Consider the following 14,000-nt stretch of genomic DNA (forward strand, 5'->3'; position numbering starts at 1 on the left):
ACAAGAGCACAGAGCTATATTTTGTATACTAAACACATTTCAAGTATTTGGAACAATGTCTAGTAGATAATGGGTATTCAGACTAGGTATTTGTTAAATACATAAAATCTCTGAGGCCAGCCACTCTGAAGGTGTCAGTAAATCATATTGCAATCTTGTTTTTCTAACTTTATATTTGGCTATTTGGTTTCATATTGGAATAGAATTTGGCATTATATCCTGAGACCTGATTTATTTACCCAATTTAAACAAAATATGTTTAGCCATTTATAGTACTGCAAGTGCAATAAAAAGTGTTTAGATAGATGACACTATGTTTTATAATTGTATAAATCATAAGGCCCCAGATTCACTGGGAAAATATAACTTGTCAAGGAGTTTATGGTAGGCTCTACATGTGGTGTTAAGTGTAAAAAAGAAAAGTTTGTAAAGACATATGTAGTTTAATTTTTCCTGTATTAAGAAGCAAGCCAGAAATAATCAGCTTGCTCTAGTCACCAATTAGAGAGAGAAAAACTAGAAACCATACCAGAAATTTGCTAAAATATTTTAGAACATGTTATTTTTTTCCATGGGTCTACTCTACATCTTTAAAATAATTTCTGCACTCTTAAGTATTTAGCAGTTTAGAACTTCTCAACTAATCTCTATGATCATGTCTCTCCAAGCACTTCATTGCCCCCAGGACAACACAGGACGATAGGGTGTGAGCTGAAGAGCCAACACCAAGGTAGAGTCCACACAGAGTGCTAAGAGGCCTACACAATCTGAGAAGAGCTGCTGTTAGCTGTTGAGACCCAGAGGAAGAATGTAATGCCAGAACAAAAGACCAAGGAAAGAACAGGACTCTAAGCTATCAGGATAATGCCTAGAAACAAAGCATAAGGTAAACAACAAAACTGACTATTTAGTTATCTGAAATAATCACTGAATATTTGTCCTAGGAGAGCAAAGTGAGAGGCTCATTTGTTACCATCATTGGGTCTGAAGCCCATGGACCTTGGTATGAGATACTGGGTATGAGGCCGGATGAAGTTCATTGGTCCCTCCAGTCATTCTAAAGCACTCCTCTGTAGCAGTTAGGCAAGAAAGATGTCTTAATGACTATTTCCCACTGAGGAGGAAAAAAGAAGTCAAAGAGATCAGAGACTTTAAAGTACAAAGTCGAGGAATGAGTTATAAACATTGTTTTCTTTCATTTGCTTTAATATAAACAAGGTCTCTGTACATCACCTTTACAATAAAATTTAAATTAAAAACAAGATATACTAGGTATGAAATCCCATGTAAGATGTTCAATGATCAAGGTTCAATGATAACTTTCTGTGTTATGCCAAAGAGTATTCTAAAGACTATTATTTCACTACTGTGAAATGTGTGGTTTTACTGTTAAGAGATAGTTCCATGACAACTGAGGATTGTCTGCTAATCATCTAAGGTTTGCAACTTTTAGTTACTTTCCTTCCACATACACCTTTTAAGAGTATTTTCCTCACCAGGACCAAGTGGTTCGTGCCTATAATCCTAGCTACTTAAAAGGCATCATGGTTCAAAGCCAGCCAGGGCAGGAAAGTCCGTAAGACCCTTCTCTCCAGTTAACCAGCAGAAAGCTATAAGTAGAGGTATGGCTGAAGTAGTAGAATCTTGAGCAATAAAGCTAATGGACAGCACCCTTCCTTGAGTTCCATCAAGGAAGGGTGCCCCAGAACTGGCACACATGCACACACTTGCAGGTGCATGCACGTGGGCACACACACACACACCATACACCCACACAAATATTTTCCTGAAAATGACTTCCAACTTCACTAGTGGAGAAAAGATGCAGGGCTCAATCACATGTGTTGTGAAGCTGATAAGTTAATATTGCACAGCCAGTTTATCTTAGTGCATTTGTCACTTCCCTCCATAAAATGTATTTGTGCAGTCAATATACTTGTTAGCATCTATTATGTGCCAAGCACAGTTGCAGATATGTGAAAAACTGTAGTCAAAAAAGCAAGTTTTTGTCTTTATCTCAGTATTGTAAATGGCATAGTCTCTTTCCTAGGAGAAAATTTATTATTTTTAATCATCCTTTTGCTATGAACTTTTTAAAAATCTACTTGTCCATCAAAGACTTGATATAAAAAAAAACCACCATCTTCAATCCTGAAGAGTGAAAAATCTTGGGGGATAGAGAAGGAAATCTATGCAGGGCAGGGGGGTTGTTGTTTATTTTTATCAGTACTAAAGTTTGAACTTAGGGCCTCCTGCTTGCTAGGCAAGCACTCTAACCAGTGAGCCATGCCTTCAGCCTTGGAAATCTATACCCTTTAACAAGTCCCTGAGTATTTTAGATGCATTCACCAATGTATCATTTCATGAAAACCACAGACTTATTAATAGCACATATATCTGCAAGACATTCTTAGATTATCATGATCAACTTGGCTTTTTGCCAAGTCACCTAACATAAACTAATGGAGTAGGGATTATAAAGAATACCATGTATTTTGTTTTGTTTTATTTTTGTTTGTTTTTAATTTAATTTCATTGTCAAGGTGATGTACAAAGGCGTTATAGTGACATACGTAGGGTAGTGAGTACATTTCTTGTCAAATTTATTACTCCCTCATTGTTCTCCCACTTTCCCTCTCCAATTCCCTCCCACAATTATACAGTTTATTTCCAACATACTGTCTTGTGAGTATCATTGTTGTATTGGTTTGCCCTTTGTCCTTTGTCTCAACATTTTGAGGTTCCCCTTCCCTTCAAACAAAATGGCCATCTCTATGGGGTATAGGTGTTATTATAGGCATTAAGGGGTAAAAAGATCAAAGATTAATTATTAGTGATGGCCCATAGAACCAAAAGATTCATCTTTAAGGTAAAGTTGAGATGATAAAGATATATTTTCTCATCAAAGAAGCTGATATAGTAAACTTGAGAAATCCACTGTGTACAATATAAAAAGTGCTCACCAAATTAGTTCCTTGTGCATTAAGGACTTCGGTACCATCAATAGTCAATATGCAAGATGAAATACAGCTGAGACTTTTCAAATAACATGTTTGGTTTGTTCTTTAAACTATTCTAGGGTACTTTAAGGTACCAAGCTGACTTAATTCTCTGAATGTACTTCTGAGGTGTGTATTTTATTATCCATCTTACAGATGAGAAAACTGAGGCATAAGGAAACTAAATGACCCACTTGAGGTTAGATAACTAGCAAATTGTAGCCAGGATTAGAATTGCAGGTGGGGCGGAGGGAGGGGGGAAATCCTTGATGTCTATGGTAACTTGTTCTTCTTTAGTTTTCATACCATTTTAAGAGCTTCAGACCAGTGAAACAGAATATGTTGATAACAGCTCCGCTACACCAATCCCATAATCTGCCTATTTTTACCCGATTCATTTTTCAAAATGAAAATAACAAGTGTTGTGAAACAGAATCATCCTATGGTTAGAGAGTCACCCATAGGACCAATTCTGTTCTGAATCACAACTTTACTACTTACTTGGCTTGTGCAAGGGACCGCTTCGAGCCTCAATGTTTCATCTTTTAAATGGAGGTGATCTTGGGATCTGCATCAAACTGATTACTAAAGATAAAAATAGTACTTAGAAAAAAACCCAATCAACACTACTCATATAGTACAGAGGGGCCACATCAATAAATGGTGAATTAAAGAACCTCTTGATTCTTACACTAGCACTAAAAGTTGTTTGTCTTTTAATTTCAAGAAAAAAAAAACAATCACAGCAATCAAAATAACAAACCAAATCATAAGCCATTAAACCAATTATATCTCTTGTCGGAAAACCAGAAGAGCTATTGAATCCATTAATTCATAGGTCATTAGTCATCTCCTTTATTTCGAAATGTATGAGTTCCAGCATACTGAGACACCTTGCATAATATAGTCACTGTGACTCCAGGAGGTCAAATGGACAAGCAGTTAATGCTGCTCTGTGAAAAGCTCAATAATTCATTTTCTAAATTTCAGCTCCAAGCCTACGTTGAGGTTAAGAAAAATTGACATTCGATCTGTGAACTTAATATTCAGCTCCAGGGAAAGATTTTGTTTTTTCAAAAAGGGGTGGGGGGGACAAATTTCTGGGACACACGTGTTCAGCCACTAAGCCGACGGAGATAATACAAGACATTGCCAAATTGTGAAGCCAGCCTGGGAAGTCACAGAAAAGGTTGCTAGATATTGATTAAGTTGACCATTCAGTTACTATTGGGCCACCCCCAAAGAATCATTCATTTTCCAGCAGAGAGTCTGCTCATTTGCAAGATAAAAGAGAGACATTTCTGCACATGCCCATAATGTTCTTCACCACTGGGGGCAGCTTTACATAAGACTGCATTCACTGAAACCAAAGCAACAGTCCGAGCAGCTTTCAGAATGACAGTCTGCGGGAGTGCGCGGAGCGTGTGCGCGCTACGGGGCTCTCTTGCCTTCTGGGCTCCAACACAGCTCTGTGGCTGAACTGGGGGTGCTCAGCACAGGAACGGCTGGGCTATGGAATACAGAGGCGGCGGCCCAGGTAGCCCCTGTTGCCTGGAGGAATACATCATGCTTTCTGAGAAGAAGAAATTGTAGAAGCCAGGTTGTTTGGGGTGGGTTTTTTTTTTAACCCTTTCCTGCAAGGGAAAAAAAAACTGTAAAGATGCAAAAACGTAAGATCCATGAAGATCCTATTACCTAGGAAGATTTTGGATGCGAATGCGGTGTTGGGATTTACTTGTTCTTGGAGTGTTCTGCGTGGCTGGCAAAGAATAATGTTCCAAAATCGGTCCATCTCCCAAGGGGTCCAATTTTTCTTCCTGGGTGTCAGCAAGCCCTGACTCACTACAGTGCAGCTGACAGGGGCTGTCATGCAAGTGGCCCCTAAGCCAAAGCAAAAGACCTAAGGACGACCTTTGAACAATACAAAGGATGGGTATGTTTTGTCATTTTTCTTTTTTCCTTCTTAAAAAAAATCCTCTAGTCTGTGTAAATAATTCTGCCTTAATCATGTTAGAGATTGCCTTGATTTGCTCTAAGGCTAGAAAATCAATTGCTTAGTGGACATGTTACCGTGTTTAACTGCTAAAAAAAATATTCTAAAGACCATCTCCTTAAATTACAGAGATAACACTTGATCCTAAATGTTATTCCATGTTTACATGTCTCAACACGAATATAGGTGTCTATTTTTTTGTTTGGTTAAAGAAAAAAAAGAGAAATTTCTTTTTTGGGGGGATAACTTTTCTAAGTTGTTTTTATTTCCAGGTTTCAATGTAATTAGGCTACTGAGCGGATCAGCTGTAGCACTGGTGATTGCCCCCACTGTCTTACTGACAATGCTTTCTTCTGCCGAACGAGGATGCCCTAAGGGCTGTAGGTGTGAAGGCAAAATGGTATATTGTGAATCTCAGAAATTACAGGAGATACCCTCGAGCATATCTGCCGGTTGCTTAGGTTTGTCCCTCCGCTACAACAGCCTTCAGAAACTTAAATACAATCAATTCAAAGGGCTCAACCAGCTCACCTGGCTGTACCTTGACCACAACCACATCAGTAACATTGACGAGAATGCGTTCAATGGAATACGCAGGCTCAAAGAGTTGATCCTGAGTTCCAACCGAATCTCCTATTTTCTGAACAATACCTTCAGACCGGTGACCAATCTGAGGAACTTGGATCTGTCCTACAATCAGCTGCACTCTCTGGGGTCTGAGCAGTTCCGGGGCTTGAGGAAGCTGCTCAGTTTACACCTGCGATCCAATTCCCTGAGAACCATCCCTGTGCGCATCTTCCAAGACTGCCGCAACCTGGAACTTTTGGACCTGGGATATAACCGGATCCGAAGTTTAGCTAGGAATGTCTTTGCCGGCATGATCAGACTCAAAGAACTGCACTTGGAGCACAATCAATTTTCCAAGCTCAACCTGGCCCTTTTTCCAAGGCTGGTGAGCCTCCAGAACCTCTACCTGCAGTGGAATAAAATCAGTGTCATCGGGCAGACCATGTCGTGGACCTGGAGCTCATTACAAAGGTTGGACCTGTCGGGCAATGAGATCGAGGCGTTCAGCGGCCCCAGCGTGTTCCAGTGCGTCCCGAACCTCCAGCGCCTCAACCTGGATTCCAATAAGCTGACATTTATTGGTCAGGAGATTTTAGATTCTTGGATATCCTTAAATGACATCAGTCTTGCCGGGAATATCTGGGAATGCAGTCGCAATATCTGTTCCCTGGTGAACTGGCTGAAAAGTTTCAAGGGTCTGAGGGAGAATACAATTATCTGTGCCAGTCCCAAAGAGCTGCAGGGGGTCAACGTGATCGACGCGGTGAAGAACTACAGCATCTGTGGCCGAAGTACCACGGAGCGATTTGATGTGGCCAGGGCTCTCCCAAAGCCCACGTTCAAACCCAAGCTCCCCAGGCCGAAGCATGAAAGCAAACCCCCCCTCCCTCCCACGGTGGGAGCCACCGAGCCCGGCCCCGAAAGCGAAGCCGACCCCGAGCACATCTCTTTCCATAAGATCATCGCGGGCAGCGTGGCCCTCTTCCTGTCGGTGCTCGTCATCCTGCTGGTGATCTACGTGTCGTGGAAGCGCTACCCGGCCAGCATGAAGCAGCTGCAGCAGCGCTCGCTCGTGCGCAGGCACAGGAAGAAGAAAAGGCAGTCCCTCAAGCAGATGACTCCCAGCACCCAGGAGTTCTATGTCGATTATAAGCCCACCAACACCGAGACCAGCGAGATGTTGCTGAACGGGACGGGACCCTGCACCTATAACAAATCAGGCTCCAGGGAGTGTGAGGTATGAACTATCGTGATTAAAAAACAAACAAACAAAAGCGCTCTTAACAGCTGGGAAATAAGTGGTGCTTTATTGAACTCTGGTGACTATTCAAAAAACAAAAAAAAAAGGAGCACATCCCCTTCTCCCCCTCCTCTCTCTGTCTCCCTCCCTCTCTCCCTTTCCTTCTCTCTCTCTCCCTCTCCCTCTCTCTCTGTGTCTCTCTCTGTGTCTCTCTGTGTCTCTCTGTCTCTGTCTCTCCTCTCTCTCTCCCTCCCTCCTTCCCTCTCTCTCCCTCCCTCTCCCTCCGTCTCCCTCCCCCCCTCCTCCACCCACCCCCCCTCCTGGCAAGGTCCTTCCCAGTCCCTTTTCGTGCATTCATTCCCACTGGTCATCTTCCTCTCCCGCATAATAAACCCCTTGAAATTTAAATACCACAATCAATGTGACGATTGAACTCTGGCTTGATAGCATGCCTATTGTATAAGACACTTTATTGATTCCATTCACGGTCGCCTTTGCTTTTAGATGAAACTTCTTTTATAAGTAATAGCCTACATCTAGGATTCCTCTCCTGGTTTCCTTGAGAAATCCAGGGAAAAGATGAGTGACACCCCCCGCCCCCCAGTACTTGGGAGTTTAAACGGATTTGACACCATGAGCCTGGTAGAGACAGACAGACTTTAAAACAATGCCCTGCCCCAAAAAGAAAATGGCAAGAGACTATCAAAAGATGGTGATGTCTTAAAGCAACCCCAGGAGCACTTTCCTGAGGAGTCTGCATTGGAATTAGGCAAGGGGGGGCGGGAGCTGAGGGTTCAAAGATTGCAAGTAGAGAGCTACAGAAGGTGAGGAAATGGGGAAAACAAAAAGTTTTGGATTTGAAAGCTTGTCTCTGAAAACCTATCTCTGCGCACTGAGAGTAAAGGTCTCACAGCCCATTCCTTGGAGCCCACATGTTAATTCATTAAAATAATTAAATAGGCAAATGTGAGGAGGCAGATTTCTCCATGGCCTCCTCCCATTAGGAGTCTTCCAGAGGTAGTAAGGCTTACAAATGGGAAGGCATCTTGCTTACCAGCCTCTAGCTGGGACATTAACCAGAATTTCCCTGTAGTGCTTTCAAAGACTGGAACACAGTTAGCAGAATGGTTAGGACTCTGCTCTTCTGTCTGGGATCTGTTAGGGTGTCCTGTGGTATCTGATGAGACATCCTGCACATGGCAGCCCCCTGCTGATTGACACTTCATTCAGATGTGTAAAAGAGAACAGATTCCAAGCCAGGTTTTCCACCAACAACCTCCATGGGAAGAATGACTTCAATAATGCCTTAATAAATGTATAAATAAATCTTAGAGGAAAAAGGACTTAGCCCGATGACAGTCCTCTTTTGTGTTGCTGTTGCTGACATTCCTGTGTTCCGGTGTTTATCTGTATTGTACACTCATCCATCAGGACGCTTCTGTACAGACCCTGTTGGTAAGCTGCAAGCTGCCTGCATGTGTTTATGTCATTGTTGAAAGTTTATTGACTGCAGCACAAATATCACAGCCTCTGTATTGAAATGATATGAACTACAGTCCATTGAGATTTCAGGGAAAAAGCAATATATCTGTAGTCTTTATCATCTTTCATCCTCCAAAATTAACAGAGTATTATAGGAGCAAAGATTAGGAATTGCTGTTTTATTTAATTTGACTTGCCAAGCCTTACACCTTTAACCATGCCCCTGTTGTTTCAAAACAGAATCACTGCAGAAAAAAAAAAGAAAGAAAGAAAGAAATGAAAAAGTGAATGGCTATTTTTACCAGCATTTTTATACATTTTGGGTGTTTTTCATAGGGCAAGAGGGGAAAAAAAGCCTAGGCAAGTCACCGTCACCGTGAAATATAATTGCAAGGAGGCCAGATTATTAAAACCATACTTCTATAAGCAATAAGAAAGTAGATTTCTCAAGGTATTCAGATATTGATGAAACCTTAAAATAGATGCCAGTTCAGAAAAGAATCATACCTACAATATAATTGTTGAATATACATTTGCTAATGACAACAGTCACATATCCCTGATTCATTTATAATGCAGATACTTCTTTACAGTGTTATCATCCAGCTTACTGTGATGTTTCTCACCAAACTTGTAATTTTACCTTTTTTCATAAAGTGTCGGTAAATACAAATTCCATCTAAAAAGGAATTTTTCTTGGGTCAGCCTCATTTCTTATCTGTACTGGAGATGATTGTATTAATTAAATGCAGTGTTAAATTTAAAAAGGCCCATTTTTATTATTTGACTTGACCTCTGCCTCATCTGTAATAGATTTCAAATACTTATAGTCATATTTAAATTATTGCTGTGATATCGAAAATATGGTTACTCTATTGAAAAACAATACCAAAAATTCAAGCTAGTTAGTGTGTAAGACTGATGCAAGATTAAGTGAATAATGAACATTTTTGAAGGCTGGTCATTGTGAGTGCTTATTTTTACTTAGAAATTTAGTAATAGATAAGGAGTCAAAGAAAAAAACCTTACATGGAAAAATACATTTTGATCTGGGACACGAAATTATAAGATGAAAGTTCTCTCCCACATGCCTCTCTTTGAATTCTCTAGTACACAGTATCTTCTGGGAACAAATACATAACTCCTGCAGGTTAGACAAGTAAGTAATTACTTGACCATTGAAAATTTCACAAAGCCACCTGCAATTTCCTCCTGATCAGAAGTTGCTGCCCATGGTACGTTCTAGACTGCATACCATAAATTTATTTCCATAAGTATCTGAAACACATTGCATAGTAGACAAACCGCATTGCTATCCATTTTTCTAGTCCAAGTTTACATGAAATGTCTGACTCCCCTTCAAGGTGTAAGAAAGCAGATGTGAACTGTGCAGTAGGTATCCATGCAACATAGATTCATTCATACTTTGAATGCTTCCTCAGAAAAGAGGAATAATGGAGTTTAGTCTCTCTGAACTGTGTGTGTGTGTGTGTGTATGTGTGTGTGTGTGTGTGTGTGCTTTCTCCCCCGTTTTAGTAGCCTCAGTACCTATAGCCTACTGCAGCCTAGAGTGAATAATCCCAGTGCCAATCTGCTAACCAGTACTTAGGCAGGATATATTTATTTTAAGTGAGTTTGTATTTTCCAAGGATGTTGGCATTACATCTTTTCAAAGAATTTAAACCATTTTTTACTTGATTTGGTGAGTCAACTACCTAAGTAGACACAGGCAATCAACTTATTGCTATGGAGTATCAGTGCCCTCTAGTGGCTAGTTACAGCAAACACAGCTATTTATGCACAGCTTTTCGTCCTAAATTCTTTTGTAAATGTGATTTCTAACACATATAGTTTTGATTTGTATGACAAATTTCAATTTCAAATTTCAATTTTATTTAATCCTGGTATACTATATTATTACCTAACTTTATGTGTATTTTGTCTATTGACTTTTTCTTTAATAATGTCAGAAGGCAAGCCATAGAACCTGTATGAGGATGTGAAGCAAATAATTCAGTGGGAATAGATACAAAATATTTCTAAGTGCTATGTTCATTAATGTTTGCTTAGTCTGATATATTTATTAAATTCCATAATATATTTTCCATAGGTAAGAAGTTGGAATATTACGTTATTTAGGTTGAGGAAAACAAATGCCAATATTCATATTGAAAGAATTGGTGTGAAGTATTTACTGTCCTTAGGGATTTCAGATTCATCAAAGGAAGGAGGACTCCCCTTTGGCTTTAGAATTCCTCTCCAGTTTGCTGATGGTGCCTGTGACCTGTGCTTTGCCCCAGTGCTTTCTCTCCCCTCCCCCTTTCAGCCAGCTGAACACTAGTTCTATTAGGCTCTCCAACAATGATGTTACAGTCTAGGAGGTGATGATTCATGGATAATGAAATTATGCTCTCCTTCTGGGGAAGGATAATGCAGAGTCAGATTCATGGATTTGGCAAGGGTTTTTAGGAGGCCGTAGGTGCATGAAATATCTTCCCTTCCTTTGACATTTACCAAGATAAGAGCTCAAATAGCTTATTTAAAGTGTGGATTAGCACCAGGGAAAAAAATGCATCAGGCCACGAAGCTTAAGATGAAAATGGGTTCCAGAAATGACAAATGAGAATTGAGGCATGAGAAATGAAAATTTCCAAAATCATATTGCTTCTTTTGAGTTCTGTTTCCTCTGGATTCTCATTAGAATCTCTATCTGTAACAAACCCATAGAGCTTTGATATTCTTATATTCCCTTTGCTACCTACATTAAAAACCAGAGACAGTTGAGAGAAACTTTGAGCACAAAAAGTATAAACAAATGTCATGAGGAAAATAGAATAGATGCACATTAAATAATGGCTATTAAATAGCCCTTGAGAACTAATTACATTCACAGGTAGGAGTAACTACTTTTGCACTCATAACAACCTCCAGAATTGGGCCAAATTTCACTGAAATCACTGGTGATTTTGGATAGGTTGGTAGAATACAATAAAGATACTGCAGAAAATCTAAACTAATTCTACTTCATTTGAGGTAATAATTGTACTGCATACACTGTAGAAGATGGACCTTAGAAATTAAGACCTCAATTCAGATTACTCCAACACTTGCTAATCAAGTGATCACAGGTAAATTTCTTAGGTTTTCTAAATTCAAAGTTGATCATGTATGGACTAGACATGTCTTGTTAACTTCTCATAGTTATTGGAAGGTCCAAAATAAGAAAATGGCTTCATATAATCTAACATGATCACACTCTCTTCTTTTTAAAGAGCAGTTTGTAAGATATTAAGTTATGCTTGCTGGTGTTTGGAATGGGTCAGTAACAATCACTAACTTGTTTGTGACAGAAACCCAGATTCATTTGAAATCAATATGTACGTCTAACTTCATTTGTCTTTCTTCAGTACTGATATCCTGGGTTTCCCAAGTCTTGGCTTCTGTCAACACTGTTGACAATGTACAGTCGATCTGAAGATACCAAGCAGAGAACACTGAAGCAAACACTTAGCAAACTAAATCAAAATTCAAGTCAAGGGGCTGGGAATATGGCCTAGTGGCAAGAGTGCTTGCCTCCTACACATGAAGCTCTCAGTTCCATTCCCCAGTACCATATATATGGAAAACGGCCAGAAGGGGCGCTGTGGCTCAGGTAGCAGAGTGCTAGCCTTGAGCGGGAAGAAGCCAGGGACAATGCTCAGGCCCTGAGTCCAAGGCCCAGGACTGGCAAAAAAAAAAAAAAAAAAAATCAAGTTAGGTCCTAAATGGAGATAGTAGAGCAAACTATTAAGTAGATGTTTATTTGTTCATCACCTCTCCACCGTTTCAATCTTATTGACTTCATAATACATACATAAATATTGTATGTTTATGTGGAAGGGTGACATTTTTGAGCAAAGAAGTAATTTTTCATGCTATCTTATGTGGGCTTAATACATATTCTAGGTCTGATCCCACGATGTAACTCTGTTTGTTATCCACATCTGCCTTCATGAAAGGCATAACTTCTGGACAATGCTCTATATTTTCTTATTATTTTCAGGGCTCTTGATCTTCCCATTAGGAAAAAAGTCCTATATTTTTTTCCTCTTTCTCTCACTCTTAAATTGTTTTCTTTATATGAAATAGTCTTCTACTTCTGATACCACAAAAAGTGTTCTCCACATAATTTAACACAATCTGGTCATTTTATTCACTGGAACAGCCTATAAAAAATATACTTACTTTAAGGATTAGAACATAAATCAAATGTAAAGCTAGCTGACCCATCTCCTTTTCCTCTAGAGCTTGATAAGCACCTGATTCTCAATGGAAAAAGAGAAGATACAGTTGAATTACAAAACTGGCAAATATCAAAGCATTTTTTCTTTCCTAATTAAGTAACTTCTAAAAAAACAAAGTTACAGGACTTTATGTATGGGAGTACTCAACTGTAATTCATCAAGCAAAAACATACCAATAACAAAAATTTTGTCTTCTCAAAGATAAAATGCAAATTTTTAGCCTCACACATATGATAAGGCCAATATTGCATTTAGCAAAGGTGTGTGTGTGTGTGTGTGTGTGTGTGTGTGTGTGTGGTGTGTGTGTGTGTGTGTTCATCCTGGGACTTAGACTCAAGGCCTAGACCCTATCCCTGAGCTTCTTTTGCTTAAGACTAGCACTATACCACTTGTGTCACAGCTTCACTTCTGGCTTTTTGTAGTCTAAGGAGATACAAAGTCTCATAGGTTTTCCTTCCCAGCCTGTCTTTGAACTGTGGTCCTCACATCTCAGACTCCTGACTAGCTAGGACAACAGGTATGAGCCACCAGCACCTGGTACAAAGGAAAATTTTGTTTGTTTAAGTTGCATCATGCTGATCACAATATCTTGAATATAAAATACATTTTTCAGAGGACTTTAAATATAAACCATTATTCAGAACTTAAGGAGAGTAAACAAAAATGCCTGCAGACAGTAGGATACAGTCTGTACACAATGGAGTAGTCTTCATAGCACCAGCAGAGTAGTCCCACATGTAGCTAAAAGGTGTTTCCTGTCATTAATATTGATCTGTTATATTCCTACAACAAGGAATACACTACCATCCCCCACCCTGTGATGCAACTAATCAGAATCTCACAAGACTTTAAGAGAAAGTTGTATACTATATCACTGGCACTGAACAAACAGAATATCTTGGGGGGGGGGAAACTTGACAAGATGGCTATATAAGATAACACAGTGAAAACTAAGTTACCACAGTTAAAATAATTATAATACTGACAACTCTGAGACCACTGTCAACTTAAGAAAGGCTTATGCCCAATTTGCACAAAAAAAATTAAGTGGAAAAGCTTAAGCATTTGGCTTGGGTATTGCCACAACACAAATGAAACGTTAGGGGTGACATCGCTGATCTGCAATTAAAAATAAAACATTTAAAGATCTGTGCGCAGAGTAGAGACCACATTTCATAAGGTTTTCATGTTTTCTACCAAGCTACTCATGCCTAGGAAAAAATGCATGCCTATGAACAAATCCTATAATGCAACTGTTCACACACACACACTCTCTCTCTATCTGTGTGTGTGTGTGTGTGTGTGTGTGTGTTGGTATGTAACTAAGTTCTTGATATGAACCAGGAATTTATCTATAGTATTTTATGATTTAGAAGGAGGCTTTATATCTTTCATAAGGTCATATTTGTTTTAAAAAATATAAAACAGTCCCTCTT

General features: G+C 39.4%; 2 protein-coding genes across 3 annotated transcripts in view; one reads left to right on the forward strand and one right to left on the reverse strand.

Moving 5' to 3' along the window:
- Window positions 1-14,000, reverse strand: part of Ctnna3 (catenin alpha 3) — a 1,259,651-nt gene that overhangs the window by 713,008 nt on the left and 532,643 nt on the right. The window lies entirely within an intron of this gene.
- Lrrtm3 (leucine rich repeat transmembrane neuronal 3) overlaps window positions 4,373-14,000 on the forward strand; it is a 152,362-nt gene continuing 142,734 nt past the window's right edge. The window contains exons 1-2 of one of the 2 annotated variants that reach the window (XM_048338866.1): window positions 4,373-4,932; window positions 5,265-6,796. In XM_048338866.1, coding sequence (XP_048194823.1) covers window positions 4,929-4,932; window positions 5,265-6,796 — 1,536 coding nt within the window. In that variant the 5' untranslated portion in view covers window positions 4,373-4,928. Of the gene's footprint in view, window positions 4,933-5,115; window positions 6,797-14,000 lie in introns of those variants that run through there. The other variant, XM_048338865.1, reaches the window with a different exon arrangement.

Source organism: Perognathus longimembris, chromosome 2, assembly GCF_023159225.1.
Source record: "Perognathus longimembris pacificus isolate PPM17 chromosome 2, ASM2315922v1, whole genome shotgun sequence".
NCBI lineage: Eukaryota > Metazoa > Chordata > Mammalia > Rodentia > Heteromyidae > Perognathus > Perognathus longimembris.